Source organism: Festucalex cinctus, chromosome 4, assembly GCF_051991245.1.
Source record: "Festucalex cinctus isolate MCC-2025b chromosome 4, RoL_Fcin_1.0, whole genome shotgun sequence".
NCBI lineage: Eukaryota > Metazoa > Chordata > Actinopteri > Syngnathiformes > Syngnathidae > Festucalex > Festucalex cinctus.
Window position 1 is genome coordinate 10902411 of NC_135414.1, and position 27998 is coordinate 10930408.

At 38.9% G+C, this 27998-nt stretch overlaps 2 protein-coding genes across 4 annotated transcripts; one reads left to right on the top strand and one right to left on the bottom strand.

Annotated features, from left to right (window-relative positions):
- Positions 1-30: 30 nt before the first annotated feature.
- Positions 31-27445, bottom strand: trpm5 (transient receptor potential cation channel, subfamily M, member 5). Of its 3 annotated transcripts, none has more exons than XM_077518822.1 (27): positions 27007-27086; positions 21639-21696; positions 20428-20492; positions 19799-19940; positions 19549-19729; positions 17862-18028; positions 17550-17727; positions 17353-17417; positions 14766-14930; positions 14362-14461; positions 14143-14261; positions 12957-13304; positions 10062-10205; positions 8038-8161; positions 7758-7903; positions 5780-5892; positions 5602-5694; positions 5055-5313; positions 4564-4682; positions 4349-4481; positions 2946-3120; positions 2607-2775; positions 2355-2533; positions 2146-2278; positions 997-1069; positions 798-888; positions 31-681 (listed from the first exon to the last, which is right to left on the bottom strand). In XM_077518822.1, exons 2-27 carry the CDS (start codon positions 21663-21665, stop codon positions 626-628), a joined length of 3564 nt encoding a protein of 1187 aa, XP_077374948.1. In that variant the 5' UTR covers positions 21666-21696; positions 27007-27086; the 3' UTR covers positions 31-625. The 3 variants fall into 3 exon arrangements, with proteins under 3 accessions (XP_077374948.1, XP_077374947.1, XP_077374949.1); XM_077518821.1 differs by having other exon boundaries at positions 14745-14930; XM_077518823.1 differs by lacking the exons at positions 20428-20492; positions 21639-21696 and having other exon boundaries at positions 14745-14930; positions 27007-27445.
- On the top strand, positions 26694-27730 carry cdkn1ca (cyclin dependent kinase inhibitor 1Ca). The gene is made up of 2 exons (XM_077518825.1): positions 26694-27190; positions 27299-27730. The coding sequence occupies exons 1-2, from the start codon at positions 26812-26814 to the stop codon at positions 27385-27387; spliced, it is 468 nt and encodes a 155-aa protein (XP_077374951.1). The 5' UTR covers positions 26694-26811; the 3' UTR covers positions 27388-27730.
- Positions 27731-27998: the final 268 nt, after the last annotated feature.

A 27998-nucleotide genomic window follows, 5' to 3' on the forward strand; every position in this document is an offset into this window, starting at 1 on the left:
GCACATAACTTTAATGCCAAACTTCCCACGACTTATAGCCTCAGCTTAAACTTGTGCCTGAATAGAAGATTACATTCACAATTCATTTGCAATCAATGGCCCACATTCAGCTGGCATAGGCTATAGTTACCCAATGGGCCACCCAATGAGGATAAGTGAAATATAAAACAGGACATTTATCTAATGTTCAATACATCAGTACGTAGAAGCTCCTGAACCAAAATTATATTGGTAAATTATTTCATGTTCCAATCCTCATCACTGCCAACATTCATAGAGGATGTTCTCAGGGAAGTGGTGAATGAGCTGTGTCATTAGCAGGTTGCAACAGAGGGACTGGAAGAGTTACAGGAAGGCATCGAAGTCCTTAAAAATGTATTGATCAATGCATGGAATAAACACCTTACATTACAGTCCAATAATGTACAATTGTCATTGGACCCATTTGTTTTATCATTATTAATCATAACAGGCACATCACTTTACAATATTAAGTATATTCAAACAAAGTATCAATTTGACTTACATCATCTTTAAGAAAACGGAAAAAAAATGGTCATAATTGGCCATACTTACTATTATATATTTATATTCTTTATTTATAAATGTAGTGCTAAACTTCAGCTCATTTGGTTTCTTTCTTCAGTTGACTTTGATGGGCGTCATCGCTCGCCTTGCAGCCTGCCAAAGACAATGCCATTTGGTGGTCCATTAACTCACATAAAACACTTCATTAAGTGAGTGTAGCGGTATTATCGGTTTTTACAGAGCATAATTTTGATTGCCACTTGACTCACTTGGTGCAGTTGGAGCTTCTTTCCCACATTTTAGCGTGCTCGCAGCAAAGCATTCCGCCATCCAAGACAACACCTCACCACAATATCTGACCTTGATTCAAATCCAGGTGACACAAGTGTTACTCCATGACAGGTTACATACAAGATAGATTCTTTTATGAGATATGAAAAAATATAAACATCAAGTATTTGGGCATACTTGAGCTTCCATTGATGCCAGTTGTTTCTCTTGGTCCTTTACCCCACTGATAATCCTTAGCAAACTCTGAACCCTTGGAAGTAAATTAAAAAATAATAATAATAAATTTGTTGTAAAATTATGCATTTTATCATTTTAAATAAATACACAAAACATACATCCAATTGTTGTTTTACATAAGAATGTAATTAAGCAATTTATTGTACCATACAGATTTCAGCTAGAGACGGTAGAGAGTGAGACCATTCATTATCATGAAGTGCCTTCTGACCGTGGGCTCATTTTTAGTGAGCCTGCAATGTTTTACCATTCTGAGCAGTAATGAGGAATTTCAGACTGAATTAAACACCAATAGCCAGCTCACTGGCCTTATTCGAGAAATCAGAAATTAATAAAGGATGACGTTCAACTACAAAAACACGTTTGTGGTCAGGAATGCAAGGAACTAACTATCATTCGATCTTCTTAATCTAGAAATGTGCATTACGCTTTTTTTGTTTGTTTTGTTTTGTTTTTTTGTAAAATAAACAGATACCAAGTCCATAACTAGACTAAGTGCAATTTCTGGAGAAATTGCGTGGGAATGGCTATTATTATTTATAACGTCAATGGCTTTACCAACTGTGCCACCGAGCAATATTATATATATATATATATATATATATATATATATATATATATATATATATATATATATATATATATATATATATATATATATATATATATATATATATATATATGACGCAATTTCTCCAGAAATTCCACTTAGTCTAGTTATGGACTTGTTATCCGTTTATTTTACAAAAAAAATCCAAAACAAAACAAATACATATATATATATATATATATATATGGAAGTGGGCGTGGAAAGTGATATTTAGAAAAAGTTCAATGACTGTCCCATTGAAAATGAATGGGGAAAAGTTGATATTAAATGTTAAATTGTGCAAAACTATAAGTAATGTGGAATTAGATGATATATACCCTGAGAGGTGTGAATTTTTGAAGCTAGTTGAAATCTGAACAATGTAAATTGGAAGTATTATGTGGGAGTTGTTAGGCGGCAAAAAAGTGTGGAGAATAAAAATCACAGTAACATATGTGGGAATGCTGAAGCATTCCCACATATGTTACTGTTGCAATTACTTTGAGGATGTACTCTTGAGCCGCTCCTCACTGCTCTCCCAATGTTGCCGTTCAAGTTTGGCCAGGTAGTTTTCTTTCTGGACAGTCTCCCATGTCATCAGCCGCTGGTCAAGCCCTACTGGTAGCTCTCGCTCTAGTAAAACACGAAAGAAAGCACAGTTTTATAGTCCCAGTGTTGTATTAAATGTTATCAATGTGTGTCGTCTTACCAAGATGCTCCTGTTTGGACTCGGGCTGCTTGACAAGGCTGAGAAGGAGCTGAGACAGGTGACTAATGATAATGAAAGGTGGAGCCAATGCTGGGCGGCTGTGATACTCAACAATCAGGTTGTACCTTTGGAACTTCCAGAAAATATCAGTGTTGCCTTGTACAACCTGAAAGGTGTAGCTGTACATCACAAAACAGAAAATGAGAATGTCTGCTTCCTACAGTTGTTCTTTAATGTTTAAGAGCTCCTGACCTAAACATGGCAATTAGCAGGTTGAGCAGAAGGACATTGGTCACAAGAAGGAAGATGACCAGGAGGAGGATCGCCAGCCAGTTGGCATAGACATTAGGACATGGTGGCCGGAGGCCCTTGATAATCTCCTCGGAGTCATTGGTGCAGTTCATTTCAGGCATGCGAGCAGCTGTATCACGAAAGAAACAAATGGACCTAATTGTGGATAATGAATGAATGAATTCAGGCCAACTTTAACTGCCTCAATGAAAAACATAAAATATGTGATACAACTGTTTCACACTAAAATGTTTAATTAGGTTTAATCAAACATTATTGATTCACCCCGCGGGCATTTACCATCTATTTCCTCTAACGGAATCTGTCCAAAAATGTGCAGGTAGGGGCGATACAAGGCTCTGCGAAAGACCCAGTCGATCCGGGGGTCATTAGGATGGAGAAGAGCCTGGGTAGCCACCCCGTATGCAATGAGCCACACACTCAGGAAGAAGAGGAAGAAAAAGACATCCTTCATCTGGAAAGAAAATCATTGCAATGCTTTGAGACTTTCACATTTTCACTTCTTTTTTTTTAATTAACAAAGGTTTATCATTCACGACATTAGTTAATTGGAATTTAATGAGACACAATTCCATAGCTGAATTCAAAACAATTAATACATAATCATCAGTTTTGTGGTTTTACTGATGAAGAAGTGCACTGCATCATAATGAGAAATGTTTCTAATACATGAGACTCTGTGACATATCCAGTATACCTTCAGGACATTCATCCATCAATTTCTGTAGTGCTTGTCCGCACTGGGGGAGCAGTAGCTTACCCAAGCTGGCTTTGGGTGACAAATGCCAGAGACCAGTGAAACGGAGGGCACACATTGACAAACATCCACTCAAACTCACTTTCACACCTTCGGACAAAAACAATGGCCGTTCAGTTGGGACGTTATGTGAAATATAAATAAAAGTGATTTGCAAATCCTTTTCAACCTACATCACTTGAATAGACTACAAAGACAAGACATTTAATGTTCAATTGATGAATGTTATTGTTTTTTGGAAAATAGTCTCTCATCTCTCAAAGTGCCTGGGTGCATAAGAGTGCAAGTACAGGACAGTCCTGTCACCCATTGAAAATGGGTGGCGCATTATGGAGTGCAAAATATGGCCATGCACTCCTGAGCAAGTGAAGTTGTGCATAATGCAAGACTGGAAAAGAACCCGGAGAAAATCAACAGGATGGCCGGAGCCCAGATTGAAAAGCAGGAACTCTAAACTGTAGAGATGTGCGAAGAATATTTGTGATGTCAGAAATCACTGATGTTGACGGGAGGGCCTAACTGTTAGGGATGTAATGATAATGGCAACATTGTGATATTGCGACATTAAAACTGCCACAATATCCTCGTCAGCATGTCACAATATTAACTCATTTGCTCCACAAAACATATAAATACGTTCTATTTTAAATGTTTTAAGTGTCCCAAAGACATATTTATACGTTTGTTTTGTTTTTTTATGCTAGAGCATACAGAAGGCTTTGATGCAGCCTTAAAAATAAAGATGATGATAATAATAATACTAATAACAATGTGTTCTATGAATTGATTTTCTACAAGCCACACCAGTTCCCATAAATTTGAATTTCAAATGCAAATTGTACAGGTTCACCTTGTTATAAGTACAAAAGTAAAAGAAATAGCAAATGTCATGTCACAAGGTGTTTGCGCGAGTGTTTTTGTTCACCATTCTCTCCACAATGATGATCTTTGGCCCCAACTGCTTATGAATAGCAAAGATGTGGATCAACCGCAGAGTGAATACCATGAAGTCTATTGCAAGAACAGTCCTTCCTGCCTCGTAAGTGTCATCGACCATCCTGCAATCCAAACCGACAAAACAAACTGTTCTTTACGTTGTTCTGTACTTTTATGTGCCGGTGTGTCTTCTTTGGGATTCACCTGCATGAAACGCCAACGACGAACAGTGAAATAGCAACCATGTCACACTTGTTCCAGTTGTCCTCCACATAGAGCTTAAACTTCTTTAAGATGTTCATCTCTTCGTCTGAAAAAAAGCTCTGCAACATGGCACACATTTTTTAAATTACAGTAAAATTCCAATACTAAAACAGAACAAAGTTATAATTATTTTGTGAAGTTAACAGTATTGTCTTTTATTCAAATCAGCACACCTCTACCTTGTCGCATCTATTTTTCCCTAATTGTCGTCAGAATGATTTATGTTATTTCATTAAGACTGTTTAAGAACATATATAGCAAAGGTTTGGTTAGTGTCAAGCAATCATATAGAAAAGCTAAAACACAACAATATCAGCCAAATGTCATGTGATGTGAATTACATAAAGTATGTAACAAGCACTATTAGCAATCTAAAAATATCCGCAGCGTAAAAATCAACAAAAAGTGGCATCTAATGTTGTGAGAGTCACCTGACGAAGTTCTTCCAGCACCAAGGTGAAAACCCAGAAGTAGAGCATTATCTCGGGGGCCCCGGGACCAAGTGGGGGCGGAGGAAGGAAGTCCAGCAGGAGCACGTAGGTGAAAAGGAACAAGAAGGCAAAATACATGATGACGTTACCGAGGAACACAGTGACGGGAGCACTCCAAAAGCGACGCCAGCGAAGAAGTAAGAAACGCCACCACACCGATGCACAGCTCTGATCTGCTGGGGAACCAGGTGAAGAGTTCCTTAAAAAATGCAGAAGACAGGATGGATTTTATGAAGCATAGGTCACCAAGTCTTCCTCTAAAAATATTTGTCCAACTCTGTCAGCAGTCAAAAACGGTTTCAATGTTTGTGAAGGTGAAACATCTGCCTCACAGTCATTATTATTTTTATTTTTTAATTTGAAACCATTTCTGGCTTTATCTTGAATTGTGCATTATTATTAAAAAAAAAAAAATCATGTGTGCAAGAAAATCTTCTGGTATGAGAAAAATCACAATTCCTGCATATTTTTGTTCATAAAAACTTACAGTGGGCCATCTTCGTCCGTTAACAGTAAAACCTTCTCTGTGTCCAGCTCCACAAATGGTTCCTCATTGCACTGATTGTTCAGATCCTCATCACTAAACATTTACAGTAATAAGACACAAAAAACATACATTGCACATCGTAGGGGAACAAAGCTGTATTCAATCCATATAATCTCACCAGAACTTTATAAGGTTAGTCCAAATGAGAGCTGGGCAGAAGAAAGACACAACAAGCTTGGAGATGGCTGTGTCTGTTGTCATTGCTCCCCACCAAATCTTTGTCAGGAGAGCCTGGATAGAAACATAAATAAATAATTAAACATAAAATTTTTTGGGTCATTTTTTGAACATGCTAAATTAACCTAGGTACACTTAAATTATCCCACAAGGGGGCAGTATAAGCCATTACAAAAATCTGCCTTCCAGTCACAGATTGTTGTATCCAATTCATCCATAGATATTTAACCTAGTTAAAATGCTAATTTTTGCCATTAATCATATTATACCACCAGGTCTTGTGGACCAGTATCCAGTTCATCGCTGTGTTAATGCAGCGTAATTACTTGAATGAACAAACAGTCCGTTAACATGGGCAGGTGAAAACATCAATTATTAAGTAAATTCATGGTGTCTTGTGTCAGTGAAAATTCTTTTCACTGTGAAGGGCAGGACGAATTTTCCCTTCATCCATTTTGTGTCCCACTTGTCCTCATTAGGATCACGGGTGAGCTGGAACCTGCTCCAGTTGACTTTGGATGAGAGACGGAGTAGTGGGGTACACCGTGGTCGCCAGCCTTGCACATCACATATACTGTAGACAACTAACCAGTCACTCTTAGATTCACACCTATGGACAACTGGCAGTCTTCTATTAACATAATAGGGAATTTTTTTTATATGTGGGACTGAGGTAATACAGATGGAGATTTGAATCCCAAACCTCAGAACTGTGAGGCATGCACACCATCGTGCTGTGTTTCTGTGCTGCTTGGGCTTGCTGAATTTTCCATCTCACAATAAGCATGAATTACACACATTGTCATTTTGAATGTTGTTTGTAGGTATAGACCGACACAGATATTGGGCGTTTTCAGTTAACTTTATAAAAGATGCTGCTGACCCTAGGAACCTTCTGAACCTTTTTTTTTTTTTTTGATTGAAACAAAGTAATGGGAACGTTTAAGATTTCAGGTAGTTTTAGAAAGAAAAAAAACGTTTATATTTTCAAGTCTGAAAACTTGTTCAATAAACATGTTTTAATTACAAAAAAGATTGGCATTTGGCATTTTAAAATATTTTTAGGCCAATATTCCTCCCTCCCCACTTTTTTTTTTTTTAACTGAAAATGAATATTGGCTCAAATCATTGGTTATCAGCCTCCTTGAATATTAACTTATTTGCTCCCCAAAACATATACATACGTTCTTTTACAAATTGCCATGCTCCCAAAGACATATTTATACGTTTTTATGTGTTTTTTTTGTAGAACATACAGAAGGCTTTGATATAGCCTCTGAACTGAAGAGAATGCTTGAAGCAATGGTAGTTATTACAAAAACGGCCAGCAGGTGGCAGCAGAGTATAAGAGATCAACCAGGGCCATGTTGACAGATTTGTGAATAATGACGAAACCTAGCTATATTCTAATGCTAAGTGCTGCAAAACTGAAACAGATGGAAATATATATTTTTTTTTCCTGATGAAAGAAGAGACTCTAATCTTTCTTTTGGTATGTTCCATGTTTTTATAGCAATAGAACACAATATTTTGTGGGCCTTGCAAAATCAGTTAAAATCCAATAAAATAGTTGGTAGAAAAAGGGGTTGATTCAGTGAAAATGCCTGGGAGTGAATGAGACCGATGCCAATTAATAAAATTGGCAATTGGCATCGGTATCGGCTCTGACAAAACCATATCGGTCTATCTCTAGTTGTTTGAGAAAAATATTGCAGATAACTGTTAATAAAAAAAAAAGAAAAGATTTTAAAAAAGAATCATGTGAACCGAGCTAATTAACTAAAAGTACCAAGTAGCAAGAACAATCAAGGAGAGAGAGAGAGAGAGAGAGAGAGAGAGAGACAGACAGAGAGAGACAGACAGAGAGAGAAGGGGTTGGGGGGGTAATAAATCCCACTGAAGTGAAATTGTTCTGTTACCTGAACTCCATCATGGGCAAAGAAGGACTTAGCATCAGCCTCAGTTGCCAGGTTGAGGACCGTAGATTTGCTCCAGCACTGTGTTCTTCTTACTAATAATGCATAAGCCCTGTCTTCACTGTTGGAGTAACACTCTCCAAACACATCTGTTATCACACAGGAAGCACATCAAAAATGTCAAGAGATCCAAAAGAAAATACTGTATATCACTGTCTTTTGTATCCTTTCACCTTTTTACTTATGATCCCACAGTCAGCTTGACAGCAGATGCAGTACTCACCAAGGGCAAACTGTTCATACTTGGCCTCCTTCATGCTACGTGCAGACTCAGCCTCAGATTCAAGTCTTGCCATCTCTTTCAGAATCTTGCAGCCTGCCAATGCTGCTGCTACTGCCTCGGGGCCCTGCATGAATGAAATAAGCATGAATCTAAAGTTTTGAATCATCATCCATCTTGGTATGCTGATTTGCCTGGCTGTACATATGCACTTCTCTATTTATTCACTGGGTTTTACTCAACAGGATTTGTGTGGTATGAAATCCAAACATGCCATCTGGTGTCAACTTGTTTAAATGTGAATATTAGCTGTGCACTTCCAATGCAAACTACATTTAGCTCATCACGGTATCATTTGGGAAGGTAAATTCTGACATATATAACATATATAACAGACTGGAAGAATACAAAACAAAAACAAAGCGAACAACATTGAACTTTGTCGTCTTGATTTTTAGCATATGGTTTGCTTTTTCTTTTCAATTTGTTTTAAAAGAGCATATTTATTTATTTGTGTTCAAACCTTTGTGATAGAAAGAAAGTGACAACTCCCTGTCAACCAGGCAAAGGATAGATAAACCCGAGGCAGTAGCACAAATGTTGGCTAAGAAAAAAGTAGTACAGTTCAGACTGGTTATTCTGGTATATTTTAAACACACAAAAATGTATGTACCGGTACCTGATATCCAAACACTCATTTACTGTCAATTAAATGTCTTTGTTTGAACAACCTCGACCTCACAAAAGCAGAATGGGAACATGCAAACCCTACCTAAAACGACCACGGCCCAGGTTTTACACTGTGATGCTGCAGTAGTGCAAATAAAAGTTGTATACAAGCAACACTCAAAAATCTATTTAAAAAGGGTTATAACATTGATTCTTTATCAAGGCTGCGTCAGAGAAAGAAGAGAGTAATTGAGAGAACAATTGAGCCAAAATAAACTCGAACATAGCGAATGAATCTTATATAAGCCCATTCCATTGCTCGTGTGGACATTATTGGAAATGTCATTGAACTCCCTAATAGGGCTTCTGTTTTTACATGTGTCTCTTATTGTTCTGGAGTTTAGCAGGATCATGAAAATGCTACATTGGGCTGATTTACACTCAACTTGGAGGGTGTGACCCACAGCCCATTTACACATTGTGTTGTAAAAGGTGCGTGAAAAATGAAATGAAACATCTGACAGGCACAACTTGATCTCTTGCCTATAATAGGAATGGCACTGTCAGTTGTACAATATGCCAGTCATATTTTACTTGACCATACTAAGAACATTTAGTTGCTCCCTAAGGGAAAACAATATTTGCAGTGTATAGTGCATCACATTATATGTATATATGTATATTGGAAAAATGTGAGATGATGACTGACATTATATCCACATAGATGAAATGCAATGTTTACATGCTGCAAAGATAATTGCAACATATTAAAGCTCACAACATGAGAGATATTTCAAACACTCAGAATCGTGCCAGTATGTCGATAATATGACCATTAGTGGCAGCCGAATGTGCATACTTTGAATGAAATTACCATAAGTTCAGATAATGTTAAAATAAATGCAGGGATGGGTGACGACTTGAAAGCAAAGCAGTAATTGGTTGGCTCAGTCCAGGGAAGGACAAGAACAAAATCAAAGAGTCCGTAAAAAGATGCAGAAAAACAAAATCGTTCCATCATTGATTGGTGTCATTTAAGCTATTTATAAATCTAAACTCCCATGTCTGGCAATGTTTTTCATTACTAACATCAACACTGAAACGTGGCCTTTATTTGAATATTGCTGCAGGGCAAGCTTTTAAAGTTCAAGCCAGTGATGAAGATGGAGTTTCTTCAGCAGCCCCATTTATTAAAAGTGGCCCTTATCACACACACTATATATTATGGAAAACTACCTGTATATAATTAAGATAATCTCATTTTGATTAGCTTTTTGTTGTTGTTGTTCATTGCCAGGCATGTACTTGCAGAAATGAACCACACCGTATTGTGATGGAGATGGATTGACAAGACATACCATAGCCCAAAAGTAATTTGCCATCTGCTGTCGGTTCTGAAGGACGGCCCAGAGGAAAAGATCCCTCCAAGGATGTTGGCAACGCTCTTCCGGTTCTGCCAGGTTCTTCTGGCTGTGGAACAGTCGGCCCTTTGCAGACTTCTCCTGGAGTGCAAACACAACCCAGTTGTAGTTCATGCAGCTTGCATAACATTCAATCACATTTTGCTTTCACGACTTCGACTGTGGGCTAAAAGGTTAATAGTAGGGGTGTCGAAATTAATGAGTTAATTTGAAGTTCCTTTAACACCACTATTTTTTATTTTTTAAACGGGGAATTAATGACCACCCATTACTTGGAAAGTCTGTACTGGGGTAATTCTAGTTGCAACGCAGCAGACACGTCCAAGTCAAAATTTAGCAGTAATCCATCCATCCATCCATCCATCCATTTTCTTGACCGCTTACTCCTCACAAGGGCAGCGGGAGGTGCTGGAGCCCATCTCAGCTGGCTTTGGGCAGTAGGCGGGGTACACCCTGGACTGGTTGCCAACCAATCGCAGGGCACACAGACACGAACAACCATCCACACTCACAAGCACACCTAGGGACAATTCGGAGCGCCCAATTAACCTGCCATGCATGTCTTTGGAATGTGGGAGGAGACCGGAGTACCCGGAGAAGACCCACGCAGGCACGGTAAGAACATGCAAACTCACCCAGGAAGGCCGGAGCCTGGACTCGAACCAGAGTCCTCTGTACTGGGAGGCGGACGTGCTAACCACTCATGCACCGTGCCACCCCAGCAGTAATACATTTAATATTAATGCTTTATATTTGTGGAGACTGGGGTCAAGTATTTTACAATTTAAAAAATGTGCAGAATTTTGCGTTACTTCATTTTAAAGATTAGATAGTTCTTAATATGAAAAGAAAAAAATGCACTGAGCTGTCACTAAGATCTTACAAATGCAATTATGCCATCTAGTGGCAGAAATATGACCTCAATACAACGCAATATCACACTTGTTTTTTACAGTACAGTACATTTTTAATTTTAACTAAATTTTATGAATTATTATGAAATTACTGTATCAATGACTAAAGATGCAGCCATATTTCTATTTAATATTTTTCCAGATTGTTGTTCATCTCTGTGTGCCCTGCGAATGGCTGGCAACCAGTTCAGGGTGTACCCCGCCTACTGCCCAAAGCCAGCTGAGATAGGCGCCGGCACCCCCCGTGACCCTTGTGAGGAATAAGCGGTCAAGAAAATGGATGGATGGATGGAATATTTTTCCACTTTTATGTTAAGAGTCTGAAAACAAAAAATATATGAAATTGTACATTTTATTGTACATTTAGAACAGATATAAAATTTGTGATTACCGTAATTGCTGGGCTATAAGGCGCACCTGATTATAAGCCGCACCCAGTACTTTTCTAAAGAAAAAAGTATTTTGTACATACATAAGCCGCACCTGACTATAAGCCGCATGTGCCCACATCGAAACATAAGATATTTACACAGAAAGAGTTTTCAAAAGTTTAATAATATACCTTAGCTTTTCTTTTTGTGACGCAGCAGTAACACAGCAGCAGCAATACGGTAGTAACACAGCACTAACAGGGCTGGTTAAAAATAACATACCAGTAAAAGTCACTGAGGCTGAGACTTCTTGTATTTTCCATGATGAGGGTCTGTTTATGCTAATTTTATTCATGGACAAAACGCCAAGTTACGTTAAAGTTGCGTCTTCCTCGACACATATATTCCACCTGTCTCACTCTAACCTTTTCTGCTCGAGCACTCCTGACGGCCGTCAGAAAAAAATGCATATATTAGCCGCATCATTGTATAAGCCGCAGGGTTGTAAGCGTGTGAAAAACAGTCACGGCATACAGTCCGGCAATTACGGTAATCATGAGTTAACTATTGAAGTCATGCGATTAATTGCAATTCAAAAATTTACTCGCCTGACACCCCTAGTTAATAGTAGTATTTAGCCACAAGCCATGATAAATACTCGCAAAATACATCTTTGGTACGTTATTTCATAATACATTATTTTGACTTTGTCAAGTACTGTGTTGGATTGTTCAAATCTCTTATTAAATAAATATTCATCCATCGATTTTCTGAAACGCGTATTCCTCACAAAGGTCACAGGGGTGCTGGAACCCATCCCAGATGGCTTCGGGAAATAGGCGGGGTACACCCTGCACTGGTTGCCAGCCAATCCAGGATTAAATAAATATTTCCTAGTATTTTATCATGCCTGTAATTTTCAGAGATGTACAGGACTGTCTCAGAAAATTAGAATATTGTGCTAAAGTTCTTTATTTTATGTAATGCAATTAAAAAAACAAAAAAGTAATAAATCCTGGATTCATTACAAATCAACTGAAATATTGCAAGCCTTCTATTATTTTAATATTGCTGATTATGGCTTACACCTTGACAACTCAAGTATCCTATCTCAAAATATTAGAATATTTCCTCAGACCAAGTAATAAAAAAAAAGCCATAATCAGCAATATTAAAACAATAAAAGGCTTGCAATATTTCAGTTGATTTGTAATGAATCCAGAATGTATGGCATCTTTGCTTATTTAATTGCATTACAGAAAATAATGGACTTCATCACAATATTGTAATTTTCTGAGACAGTCCTGTAAATGTCACCATATGCCTTGTGGGTGTGTTATCAAGCATGCTTCAATAAAAATGAACTGAATAAACATCATTTGATCATTATTTCTGATTTCATAGAGATTAATGATACTTGCAAAGATATTATGAAATAGCATAATCATGTTAAAACATTTCTACACTCGTCTACAAAAATAGAGTGCTTTGTATTTTTGTGCATTGCCTCATTTTTGCGTATCCTTAAGATAAAGTACATCACTCACTGTGGGAATCTTTTGATAAAATCCTTTGCAGGAGTCATGAAGAAAGTCTTTGAGTACTTTGGCAACTTCATAAAGTGTGAAACGGGGTTTACGTTCCCCCTGCTCTGACATGTGCTGCCCAGGAGGCCCAGGTGTCCTTGCAGTACCAAGCAGACGCTGCTTCTCCTCATATTTTTTGAGAAGTAGGTTATGCAGGAGACTCTTCTCTGACACGGACCAATAAAGCTCCTGTAGACGTCCGTAGGTGAGGAACTCGCCCAGGTTAACGCCGTTGTCGACAAATAGACGAACAAAGTCTGGTTTGTCGTTGATAAGTGCATCCATCATCACCTCTTCAAGGTCACATGCCTGCACAGACAACGTTGGAGGTGCAGCAATCCTAATTTAATCGTCAAATTCAGGTCATGGCCACAAGTCAGGCCGTAGACGTCAAAGACCAATTTTAACTGGGCTGGCAATGAATGAGATAATTGGAAACAATAACATTAGCAGGTTTAAAGTGGAAGTCAACCTTAAATATTTCTTGACAATAATATGTTATATGTGACCTGACTAGTCTAAACATGACATTCTGATTAATATTACATTTTTGGAAAATGAGTTATGAAGCAAAATCCAGCCATTTGTATCCATATCAAGGGGCGGCCATATTGCCACTTGCTGTCGACTGAAGATTACATCAATGTTGCTCAGGGCTCGGGCAATAACCAATCACAGCTCACCTGTTTCTGGAAGCTGCGCTGTGATTGGTTGTTACCTGAGACCCGAGCAGCTGTGATGTCATCTTCAGTCAACAGCAAGTGGCAAAACGGTCGCCCCATGAGATGGATAAAAAAGGCTGGATTGTGCTGCTTAACTCACATTCATAATTCAACATAATATTAACCGGACTACAATATTTAGACTCGTAGGTCTACATAGAACATATTATTGTAAAAAAATGTTTTGGGTTGACTTCCCCTTTAAGAAGCCAAATATAACACTTTTACAGACCAACTTTGAACTAATTTAAGGTCCCTCATTCACATACTACGACTAATAGGTTATGGGCTCTCTTACACTAAAATGCAAAACATTATTTACAAATTTGTTAAAAACTGTGCAGTTTTGCAAATTACAGGTATTTTATTTATTTTTTCAGACGATTAAAACAAACTGGGTAGAACTAAATAACTATTTATCTCGCCTTCCACTCCACATCTCCATTGAAGATTTCACTCTTGGCAATGTCCACTCGGTTCCAGGCCACAGCCAGCTTCAATTCATCAAGAAAGTCTTGTGCTTCCTGACTTTGGCTCTTGCAAGCTAACAGACACACGCACACACACCCAGAATGTCAATGGTGCCATAACCTGTGAATGGCAATTTTTCTGAATGACATTTGTCATTAAAAAGTTTACTTTACCTTTTACAAGAGCTTTGAGGATGACTGTGTCCAGCTCTGAGCTTTCTTGTTCAGGGTCATGGACAGTAAGTAGATGCCCATGATGCAATATTTTCTGGATCTGATTGGTGGACGACAGGCACATATTACAAACAGTATTTTGTCATACCTGAGTAGGCAATTTCTGGTGATAAATGTTTCATAGTCCTTTCCTAAAATGAAGACAGTTTTACTTCTTATGTGTCTTGTGTTATTTTTAATTGGGCCATCATGTACAAATATGGATGAAGGGAATCCCATTTTAGCTGCTCTCTTTCCCATTTGTCCTATTTTGCAGGCAACGTTCAAGCCTCTTGACATTCATAACTGTACGCCTGCCTCCATGCTCAACACATCACCCTCACCAGCTTGACCCAATTTCGTACGTCCGTGCTGTGGTAGGCGTTTGGAAAGGTGTCCAGCAGCAGCTCGTGAACACTGTCTGTATCCCAGCAGCCCCTGTTCATGAGTGTGACGAGGATGTCAGCCACTCCTCCCGAGCCTGCTAGAATAAGCCAAGGTGTCGAATTGCCAATGCCTTTACACATCCGCTGCGGAAAAGACAAATTGTTGATGCACGTCAAGCTCACAGACTTAGTTTAGCCCCCCTCCAGAAGAAATACAAAAAAGGTGTTTTTTTAGTCAGCCTCAGCCTGAATCTTTATGAGAGGGCACAATCAAAATCTGAGTCACAGCCTAATGTGCAGACACGCCAAAGAGGAAGGCAAGTCAAAAATTATCTTTACAATATGTTCTATGCACCACCTCGAGTCTAAACAAGGCATCTTGATTAGTACTGTATTTGTGGAGTATGAATTAAACAGCAAAACCCACCCGTTTTAGCCATCTCAGGTGGCGGCCATTTTGCCACTTGCTGTTGACTGAAAATGGCATCACAGTATGTAAGGACTCAGCTTGCAAACGTCACATTGCCAAATCCAAAAAGCAGGTGATCCGCGATGGTCGTTACCTGAGCCCTTAGGGCCTTAGGGCTCAGGTAACGCAGGTAACGCTAGCCTAAGGCTTAGGCCCTGTGATGTCATTATCTCAACAGCAAGCAGCAAAATGGCCCCTTCCTGAGTTTGATAAAAACGGATGGATTTTTCTGCTTGATTCATATTCCACAAACGCGCTATTGAATGCAATGTTTAGACTCGTGCGGATTGTAGCACCATATAATGCAATAATTTCCTGAAAATGTAATAAAGCCCAAAAATTGAGTAAAATTTGTACTTAACTCGATCAAAAATATAAAAACCCAACAATGTAATAATTTCACCAATAATGTAATAAAAAAAATGTAAATACTGATTTGCATTAACATTTTACCTATAATGTAATACCTTATTACATTAATGCATTAATATATCCCAGAAGCCTTTGCGGCAGAGCAGTTCCTGTCACGTTTCAGTTTGTTTGGGTTTTTGTTTTATTTTGGTGAGTGTTGGTTGTCTGGTGTTCCTGTCTTCTTCCCCAGTCTCGTTATGGTTAACCTTGTCCACCTGCTTGTGTCTTCCCTTCCTGGTGTGTATTGCTGATTGGTTCCCCCTCCCTGCTGTGTCTCCCAGGTGTGTCCTGTTATTGTCATTAGTGTTTGTATAAGGGAGTGGTGTTTGTCTCACGCGGGTGTGGGAGCATTGTTTGATGTTTGCTGTTTGAATGTCTGCATGTCTGGTCACAGTGGTGTCTTTATTGCCAAGTCTACCAAGTCTTTATTGCCAAGTCTACCAAGTCTTTATTGCCAAGTCTACCAAGTCTTTATTGCCAAGTCTACCAAGTCTTTATTGCCAAGTCTACCAAGTCTGTTATCGCCAAGTCTAAGTCTTCCACGCCAAGTCTTAGCACGCCAAGTCTGCTAAGTCTTCCACGCCAAGTCTGCTAAGTCTTCCACGCCAAGTCTGCTAAGTCTTCTACGCCAAGTCTTCCCCGCCAAGTCTGCTAAGTCTTCCCCGCCAAGTCTTCCCCGCCAAGTCTTCCCCGCCAAGTCTTCCCCGCCACGCCAAGTCTCTGCCTCACCAAGTCTCTGCCTCACGCCACGCCAAGTCTCTGCCTCACGCCACGCCAAGTCTCTGCATCACGCCACGCCAAGTCTCTGCATCACGCCACGCCAAGTCTCTGCATCACGCCACGCCAAGTCTCTGCATCACGCCACGCCAAGTCTCTGCATCACGCCACACCAAGTCTCCGCCATGATCTGTGTCCACGTCCAGCCCAGTCTACTCCCCTTCTGTCTCGTCCAGTCCTTCCCCGTCATAGTTAAAGTTCCTTACATCATCTTTCCAGTCTGTCTTCCCGCCTGTTTCCTCCGTTTTTGGGTCCACCCATACCCCGGACGTAACAGTTCCAATGAAGTGGGAGGAGCTTTTTTTGATTAACTCTCCGCACAGTTGGTTTAACACTACGAAAATCAACTCTGTCAAATAACTCCAACACTGACCTCCATTTAAATCAGTCTGTGTTTAAAAATACACTTTGTTGATTGAAAATAAACTCTGAAATATTTAACACAATTTTTGCTGTAAATGTATCTACCAGTCTTACATTCTCAAAACACAAAATTTAGAACTTTTGGCTGAAAAGGAATATATATACGGTGAAAAACATTTAAATAAACCCCCAATAATGTAAGGTATTACATTGGTAAAAATGTTAATATCTGTCAGGATTTTTTAAAATTACATTATTGGTAAAATAATTACATTATCCATTTTTATTACATTTTTTGATTAATTGCTAATTTTATTACATTTTCAGGAAATAATTACATCATAGGGTGTTACCGGGGTGCCCAGAACATATTATCATTAATAATAATAATCATCATCATCAGCATCATCATCATAATAATCATCATAATAATAATTGACTTCCTCTGCAAGAGCCAGGTTTGATCAAATTAAGAGACCAGAAATCCTATTTGTTTTAAAGTCAAAATATAACCAACCAACTAACAACAAAACCAATGAGACCAACCTTTAGGATTGGAGGTTCACCATGGACCAACAGACAAAGAACAGGGATCTCAAAACTTCCTGCACCTTTAAAACAAAGGCAGGATTCACACAACAAATGATGAAAGATTTAATGGTCTTAGGAGTCTGCAGTGCTTTTACACGTTGAAAGAAGATATTATTGTGCATTTGTTAATGTTTTTCCTCCCAAGTCTTTACCTCCATAGCCTGTGCGCTGAAGAGAAATGTGTTTGAGCAGCTTCACTCTCATTTCACTCGTGGCTTCGGGTCTGTTTGGATCTTCCTCCACCAGCACAAAATGAGAGTGGTGGCTGTCCAGGGAATAAACTGACCCATGGGGCAAGTCCTGCGGCTTGTATACTGCTGGCACATCCAACTTAAAGTGATAAATACACATGACATAAAAACATCATCTTAGGATGCCAGTCTGAGTGTTTACTCAGAGAAGTTGGCACTGTTTTTTTTTTTTTTTTCCTCTCAGTTGCATGTTTGTTGTGTGCACTTCGACACCTTGGCGCCGAGTAGTGCCTCTCGGTTGTGGATCATGTTCCAGGGTGCGATGCCAATGGCCACGACACGAACTTTTGCAGAAGTGCTCGCCAAGGAGTGATCTTGTACAGCCTGACCCAAGTGCTTGGTGATGCCAAATCGAAGGCCATTAGTCAAAATCCATGCCCCTGGAGCATAGAGAGATTGCTGCATATGAGTTAACTTTGTTGATTTTTGTCTATCTTGCAATCATAATGTATTATGGGTATGTGTGCATGTTTAGGGGTGTAACATACTTTAAGCATGCGAATTTTGCTGCAAAGTATTAATGTGATGAGTCTTGAGCAATGGTGATGGATTAATATCCCCATTATTTACTAATACTAATCACCATTGCTGAAGCCAACTAACATTACCTCCATCGCTTCAGTCCCTCCCTGTATTACACAAATGCTACAAACTGCGTAGTTCCACACTTTCCCTCTTGCCCTGTCCTGCACCGCTGCAGCTTCAACTGCTCCGACCTTCAGTTACTGCAGCATTGCTGTCATGGTAGGGTACAACAGCCTCATCCTCCAGCAAATGTATTCCGTGATTGATGCACATTTTGCAGCATATCAAATAAGATTCTTAATTTCATTGCACTCTTTCTTATTTGTGGTTCCCATGCTGCAAGGCGCGTTCGATACATGCTCACTACTTGGTTCTTCACGACTGTGAAACTAGCAGGGGAAATGAAACAGACCATATTATATCCTGACTGGCTGTCTGTTCTGAAGTTGGACCAATTGGGCCGCTCCATTAAAGGTAAATACATATACACACATATATATATATATATATATATATATATATATATATATATATATATATATATATATATACGTGTATATATATATATATACGTGTATATATATATATATATATATATATATATATATATACACACATATATGGGTGTGCGTGCGTGTGATTAATATGCAATTTTTTGGGAAAAAAAAAAAAAAAAAAAAAAGATCCAAAATTGCCCCTCTGTATTATACAAGGGTTGATTAAAATTACCAAAAGCTGTCACATTTGGTATGTAGAAGTTGTTAAGAATTAAGTCATTAATTAATTAATTAATTAATTAACTAACAAATTTAAAAAGTAGCATCTGTAATTAAAAGCATAATAAAAGAATATCAGTAATATGGGGAACCATATCATACACAAGTACAGAGAAACAAAGTAATTTTGGGGGGTGTATTTCTCAGGGGTCATATCATTTAAGATTTGTATTTTATTTGTGGAATATGTGTTTGTGGAATATAAATTAAGAAGCAAAATCCACCTGTTTAATCCATCTGGCCATCAAATGGCATTACAGTGCCGAAGCTTTCAGGTAGCAACAGCCACAGCTAACCTGTTTTCTGGGTTTGGTCATATGACGTTATATATACCGTATTTATTTTCAATACAAAATGCACATGCACACATACACGCGCGCACACGCACACACAGTTTGCTAGGAATAGAATATTGTTCTTTCAGGCCAAATTTGGATCTCATTAGATGTGCATTTGCAGGTGTTCTCTATATTGTTGATGTGAGAGTAAATTGCAAATCAATTATTTCTAGATTAACTGTGATTAAGTCACTCATTAATTATCTGCATCGGTCTGGTGGCACCACAGGCTTAATGCTTATTTGGCTCTGTACCTCATACCTGTGCTTTGTGCAGCTTTCACCAGACCTTTTCTGAGGGTGTCCCTGAGCCAGGGCTTCATCTGAGCCAGCTCATCTCCTCCCACTAAAGCAACTACCAGATGTGGAGGAGCAAGTCCCCACTCCTCTGTCAGCATCTGGAAGATGTGCGCTGGGTCGGTATTGCCTTGCACCCTCATAAACTGGGAGAAAAGTGAAGAGAAGCGGATAAAGTGTCCTACTCTTTCTCTAACTTGCTTTATGTTGTCTACCTTTCCTTTTGTCTTGGAAGTTCCAATGAAGTCGATGTCACCCACTCTTCCAGCTGGCCACTGATTCTTGATTCTCTTCTGATTGCTGACATTGAGAAGTGTCTTGTCCTCTGTCGAGCAGCATGAACAACTCTGGGGGGCACTAAACATGAAAAGTCAATGTTTTTAATAGTGTTGTTCCGATACCGTTTTTTGGCTCCCGATACCGATACCCAGCTTTTCAGTATCGGCCGATACCGATACCATACCGATACTTAAGTTTTTTTTTTCCTCAATCTGAAAAAGCTGTCCTGCCGTTGGTTCAGAGCATTCAAGGGCCAATAGGATATCTTAGATTGGCATGCAGTGAACATGTCACATATCAGTGAATGTCGTGCACGAGCAAGACACAAGACGCTGCATCCGAAATCCTATATTAGAGTTGGAATTAATGGTATGGGCATGTTACTTGTGAGTAGTCACCGATACCGATACTACTGTTTTAATGCAGTATCGGCACCTCGATACCAGTATCGGTATCGGAACAACACTAGTTTTTAACATACTGTACATTATGCATTTACATTGTTAATAGGGATCTGCCTTTTTCACGAGTTTGAAGACAGACAGACAGAAACACACAAACGCACCGGTGCTCTTCCGACCGTTCCAATATGCCCCCACATCGCAGGCATGTTGTCTGCGGCTGTATCCCCTACAAAAAAAAAAAAAAAAAAAAGCAAACAAGCCAATATTACAAGTATATGCAATTCCCGCTAAACCAATTATGACTCATTCATCGTCCATTTCACATGACAAAAGGTTCTTTGAGGAACTTTTGGTTAATGCAAAACTGGCAGAATTTCCATCCACGCTCCATATGCAAAGCGGCTCTTAGCATATGTTTGAACTTGAAATTGACAAAGCACCACAGCTCATTGTTGGATGCCAGTAGTGACTCAGTGCAATCTCTCTAATCAATTCACAAAGATGGATTTTTGTTCAGTCATTTTATGAAGTTGTGTCTTGTTTCAAATTAACAGTCACTGTCACAGTAGTTTTGATTGCTTCATTAAATTGAAATACATATTAGAGGACCAATGGCTGAGTCTTATTTACGTTTTTCAATATGTGCACGCTTATAAAAAAAATAAAAAAAAGATTAATCTCGAGCCCTTTAAATAATCAATGAGTAGGAATGAGCTTGTAGTTAGAAAGAGTGTGCATCGATTTGTGTTCAGTCGTCTGTTTTAATGTTTGGATGCTGGTTGTGGTGAGAGATGGGATTATTTGACTACAGGTTTGACTCGGAGAGGATAAAGACTATTGGACATGCAAATGATCCGATTTGCATGCAATCATTGGGGACTTAACGACCAGCTGTGTGATACACACGCATACACAACTCTCTTTCCTCAACTTTTGAAGTATCTATTGAGGGAAGAATAGTTCCTCAACATTTCATGTTCATGAATCATGACAAGTCACTCGATCTAGCTGGATTCATGACTGACCACTGTCTAGCCACACATTCTAAACTAGCAAAATAAAATCTTCAGTATATAAGCGTTATCAAAATATTCTGCCCTTACAATAACCTACAAGGATAATTCAAATCAGTTTTGATTGACATTCTCAGAGAGGTAGTATAGCTTCGTAAGGTGTAAATTATTCTGTGGTTGCAGTTAGTAGATCTATTAGTTTATAGAATTTACTGCATCATAATAAAAGTTGTTTCTAATATTTGTCAAATAACATACACAGCTGTTGTGATAGATAGAACGATAGATAGAGTAGAAAAGTTTCCAAAATATTCTGATAACAAGACGAGAGTAAGACAGTAGATGTTATATGTACTTACAAGAAAATTGTCTTGTCTGCCCAGCATCACTGACTAATCCTTTCCTGCTTAAACACACCTGAGAAGGCGAAGAAGTTTACCTCACAAGCATTGAGTGAGACGCTTTGACCACCAGGAAGTGGTATGGATCTATCACAGCAACAATACCAATGACACCGCTCATTTGCATACTGCTCAGCCAATAACAAGACTTGAGGCCAAGGACATACTAGCAACGTTTTCACAAAGTTGCCTCCAAGCCGATGCTTTCCTTCTTCTATTGCAGCCATCTTCAGTTATTGCTTAATTGTGGTCTTATTGCGTTTACTTCAGTAAGTGAAAACCATACCCTTTATTGAGATTAGCCATTCTGCTATTTTTTTTAGGATTCTGAAAGACATTTTATTTACAGTATTTGCCCTTAAATATGGTTAAAGATGGTTGTTATTCATCAGCACTATTGTGTTTAGCACATTTGTGTTTTACTGTTTTGTAGAAAATGGCTGAATTTGAGCAGAAAAATATGTCTCTAAAGTTTACTTAATACATTGCAAGTCCAAAATGTCTTAAAGAGGCTGTCTGCCGGATTTACTCAGGAAAATGCACTTTTTAAATACAGGATGACCACACTTTAACTTTCTCTCAGTCTACACATCTGTGTTTTTGTTCATCTTTTGTGGTAATTTCGTCCTAAACCGCACCTCCCCAGCCTGTATTTTGCCATTTTGTGTTTGTTTTGTAAACAGCGGGACGTTTCAGTGGAAAGACAGTGTTTACAACCCTCCAGCCAATCGCAGAGCGTGTCGCAAGGGGCCGGACGACCGTGTCAGCTGCGTGACGTCACTCCCGCGGCAATTTGAAAGCACGCACGGATTTTCTTTTTCTTCACTCACTCATTCACACACTAAGTTTCTGGGGGTGAGTGAGTGAAAAAAATAATAATTTGCGCGTGCTTTCAAATTGCCGCGGGAGTGACGTCACGCAGCTGACACGTTCGCCCGGCCCCGTTTGCGACACGCCACTCCCCGCTCTGCGATTGGCTGGAGGGTTGTAAATACTGTCTTTCCACTGAAATGTCCCGCTGTTTATAAAACAAACACAAAATGGCAAAATACAGGCTGGGGAGGTGGGGGTTTAGGACAAATTACCACAAAAGATGAACAAAAACACAGATGTGTAGACTGAGAGAAAGTTAAAGTGTGTACATCCTGTATTTAAAAAGTGCATTTTCCTGAGTGAATCCAGCAGACAGCCTCTTTAATGCACAATTTCATGTGCATGTCAGCAAGGCCTCACACCACATTTTGCCATTCAAACGTATATGATTATTGCACTCCACTGCCAAAGGTTCTCCACATGTATTTCTGTAGTTATTGTAATTTCACAATCAACATTGTTATTTTCCATCCACTGTGACAGAGTACGTGCGTCACTGGTAGTGGTCATGTAATAGCATGAAGTCCAGTCATTGCATCGCACGCACTATCAAGGGTGCAAGGAAGTTTCCAATTGCCCAGGTCACAGTCACCCCAGCGAGTCAATTTCTTCTTCTGCAATGTGCGCTTCCATCAATTTGAATAGGAATGAGGGGAGCCGCTTCAATTGGCCGGGAGTTGGCTGTGTTCCATCCCACAACAGCACAAAACGTCCTAGTCTATTTGTGCTAGTCAAGCAAAATACTACTTGCGCTGGGTCCAAAAATAGGGCCCATTATGTTATCTCAGTCATTGTTTTTCTTTTTAAAGACAATAAGGATTGTGTTTACCTTATTTGTTTGTACATTTGCCACAATAAGAAGTCAGTGTGTGGAAAAATGTGCTGATTAGTTAGGCTGAGTATTGTCATTTGAAATGAGATTTTAAAATGGAATTGATAATCATCTAATTAATATGCAGTAGAATTAGAAAATAGACATTTTGTATACCTGTGCATGGCCGTTTAAGAACGAATTATAGACACGGATTAACAGCTCACATGTACCAGTACATAGTGTGAAGAGAAACCGCATGTCAAAATATATAGCCTATATTCATTCCCTAAACATATTACGTATTAAATGCCAAAAGGTTTATACAGAGTCATGTCAGTGATCATTAGAAAATCTTGACTTTAATGTCATAAGAGAGGCAATTGGGATCCTTTTCTCCCCTGAAGTGTACCACACCACACAGTCAGCTACAACAGTGCTGACTGTGCAGATGAACAGAATGAAACAATTATACCGGATTCAAAAGTTCTTTGCCTATAGGCAGAACAAATGCAAAGAAAGAGGTCCTTGCTCCAAAAGCAGTGGTTGATGCTCTCAAGACCCTGAAATAAGATCAAAACGATCAAATTCTCCATACAGAATGATGCCTCAAATAAAAGGCAACAAGAAGATGTATCCCCTTGCAGTTCATTGCTTTAGTCTCAAATGCAGGATCACAAACAAAATACTTGATTTTATTGAGAATGTGGATGAGTCCACTGCTGGGATTGTAGCTCGCGTAGAGCAGCAGGACAAATTTGTTTTATTATTTGATCAAGTCGCAGCATTTAGTGCAGACAATACACATGTGAATTATGCAATTCACAACTCTGTCTTCACCAACAGAAGAAACAGAAAGATTCCCTCCAAGGAAACTAACTGCACATTGTGCACAACACAGTGAAGCAGGCTCAACCATCTCACTGCAGCTGTGGATAACATTGTGTTGAAAGTCTCTGGCTTCTTTTCCAGTACATCAGGCAAAATGGGCAAATCACACAGTTTTGTAGGTTGTGTGATGTTGATGATAAATACATTGAAAACATTGACAGTTGACACGAGTAAAAATGTAACACTGCTACGGTCGCTCCATTACAAGGGCTGTGCCCATGAGGTCCATGGCCCAGAGATGCTGTGTTGGGTTATTTTCATTTATGAAAGGTGGCAACCCCAATAATACTCGTAATCACAATATACATTTCCCATTATAGATAAAGGGCATAGCGAGCTGGGATAGGCTCTGGCACCCCCCGTGACCCTTGCAAGCGGTACAGAAAATGGATGGATGGATGGATGGATGGATGGATGGATGGATGGATGATGCCATGATGGCCCATTCTTCACTCATAAATTCTCTTTGTGTATTTTTTTTTAATCAGGAAAACATTAGCTTCCATCTTTAATTTCATCAATTTGTTTTGGAGAAATTAGTAAATAACTGACGCATTTATAGCCACGCCCCCTCCCTCTTCCCATGTTTTGGTACACGTCACATCCGGAACCAGACATAATTCTACGTTATTGCCACTTCTTACTGCCACTTCAACCTTTGAAGCCTTTATTAGCTTTGCCATGTCCAATTTCTAAAAAGAATGAGGAAATGAGCATCTTACATGCAATTTCTATCATCATGATAGATTTGCTTTCTGTATTAAGCCCCCAAGATATGAACACAATGTGTTCCGAGCTGATTTTTTGTAAACTGAATTGTTCACAGGTCATTATATGTTAAATTTCAATCAAGGCTTAGCTTGGCTTACTCTCTACCCAAGCCCCAGTTTTTAGCTTGGGGAGCTAATTAGCTGCTTGCCTGGAGTCCAACAAAACTTGTGTCACTAAATGTCTAAAAACGGAGACCAATCACCTCCCAAATTTATACACACTTTTCTACTCTTGACCACACTAACCTGCAAAAGTAAAAAAACAACAACAACGAGCACAATACTTTGTGAAGGTGATAATGTTTTTTCCTCATTGACGCTCATATTATGTCAATAAAATACCAATTAATGTGCCAATCGCTTTTATATTTTCACAGGTTGTGGTGGGCAGATTTAGGAATGTGCATAAATAATATGCATGTTTTGGCAACAATTGATCACCGTTTTTATCACCACAGCGGTGGAAAGAACTACACCCAGTTTTCTGAGCAACATAAAAGAAGCAAAGTGAACAGTTTTAGAGATCTGAATGTATTGTACTACACATTTATTTTAAGGTTAATATCAAGGGCACTAACATTAAAGGGATAATTCACTTATTTAGCCCATTATAACAATAACAAGTTAATATTTTGTCTATAATAAATTTGATACTTTCATTATTTTTCACGCACAATTAATACCTTTAAAAATACATTTTGCAACTTGCTGTCGACTGAAAATGACATCACAAGGGCTCAGGTAACCAATCACAGCTCACCTGTTTTCTAGGTTTGGTCATGTGACATTTCCAAGCTGAGCTGTGATTGGTTACCTTTGCCCTTGTGATGTCATTTTCAGTTGACAGCAAGTTGCAAAATGTGTTTTTAAAGGTACTAATTGTACGTGAAAAATAATGAAAATTTCAAATTTATTATAGGCAAAACATTGTTGACTGCCAAAAAAGGGCTAAATAAGTAAAGTATCCCTTTAAAGTTCACTCTTCACAACAAATATATTAGTTAGTTTTTTTTTTTAGGGGGGAAAGTCAGCACTGAATGAAGCATCATTCTATGACTTCTGTTCAGATGTGATTGAGCAGTGACTCGTAACTGGACAGGCGATTCGTATGACTCAAACTGATCAAACTGTTCGTACAGTTGGTGCTGACGACTGAGCGGTTGTTGCTTATGGTGAGGATGCATTTATAGTGAGGATTTATTTATATTTAAAACCACAATATGTATTACTCAGTAAGCCTTCTTTGGCAATGCAATGTGGCTGAACATACATGATGCTTTTTTGATCCCCTGAAAAGTGGTTTTGGAGGTATGAGTATAAAAGAACAAAATGTGTGAGCACGGATTTGTGATAAGTTATATGAATACAAAACTATATTATACATTGGATAAGGAAGTCTTCACACCACTGTTTACCTTTCCCCACCTTTAATTAACTGAATCTGTACTACACGAATAATTTACAAAGCATACACACACCCCTGCAGGCACACGCACACACATAATAGCATCAAGTTGAAAGGCCATAAAAGGAAGCAGGACTGAATTTGAAAGCTCAACATGTTAGACTTGAAAGATAAAACACTCACCGGCCACTACATTAGGTACACCATTCTTGTTACATCACGCTAATAATTATGCACAGGCTGCCTATTGGCCTTGTGAGCTATACGCTGCAGCCAATCAGCAGTTTGTTTTCTGTATACAAAAAGCACTTTGTAACGTGCAGCACTAAAGGGAGTTTCGTCCTGAATGCTTGAAGTGCAACGAAACAAAACTCTGGAAACATGAACCGCAGCGTGCGCAGGTGTTTGTTTGGCCCGGTGGATCACGAGGCGTTGCGCCGAGAAATGAACCTCAAGGTCCATGAAATACTTCTGGAGGACTGCCGCCGCTGGAACTTTAACTTCCAGACCGACACGCCGTTGCCAGGCAGGTTTGAGTGGAAGGAAAGCCCAGCTGGCGGCACCGCCGCTTTTTACCTCAAATCTTGTCAGCCGAAGTCTGCTTCTTCCGTCTTGCACGAAGACGGGCTGGCTGAGAGCGAGGAGGACAGGACCGACCAGGAGAAATGGCCCGGCTTCTTCATCAAATGCCCCGCCGAAGTGACGCCTTTCCGGAGGAAGAGGCCTCTCCCCAAGGCCAAACAAAATGCACGAATCACAGGTAATGTTACCAATTTGTTATCTACGGCGTTAGCTAACAGAAACAAGTTGACATTCAGATATTCATGAAACATGGCTGTGAACTAACCTTTAACGTATATCCTTGCAGACTTTTTTTTTGTTAAGAGGAGGAGATCTACGGAAGGCAAACGCACTAACGTTTTCACAAGTTCCACCGAGGCAGCTTTGTGCAAATAAGCAATAAGTGGATCACACTTCTGGTGAAAAGCTACGATGGCGACAACGTTTTTTCAGTTGCTCTTTTGATTTGATGTTATTTATTTTCTCCTTTTGTTTCCATTTTCTTATGTGTCTTAATTTATTTTATTTATGTTCGTTTATTTTATTTTTATTTAATGAGTCGTATTACGTTGTTCCAGTTTGTTCGTTCCTTGGTATCGTTTGCAGTATTTGATGCTGTTTTTTTCGTAACTTGAAGAAAATACATTACGTTATAGTATTACTGTTGCCTACTGAGATGCAGAGCAATGTTGTAAATGCCTGCTAAAGATGTAAGTTTAATAAACTGTTATGTCCTAAAGCCAATGACTATCAGTGTTTGGTTGATTTAAGAAAGCCCTACTTGGATAGAAAGAACTACTGTATTGATTGCATGCACAAAATGGCACAATTATTTTCCAAATTTCTCTTAACTTATTGGTTGTATAATATATGTTGAAGTATTGTTATTTTAGGACAAAAAAATCCACTCTTTTTGGCCAATACGTTAAACAACATTGTACTATATCATGCTGTACATTCACAATATGAACTATGTTAGATTATTAGGTGCTCAATTTTATACTTGT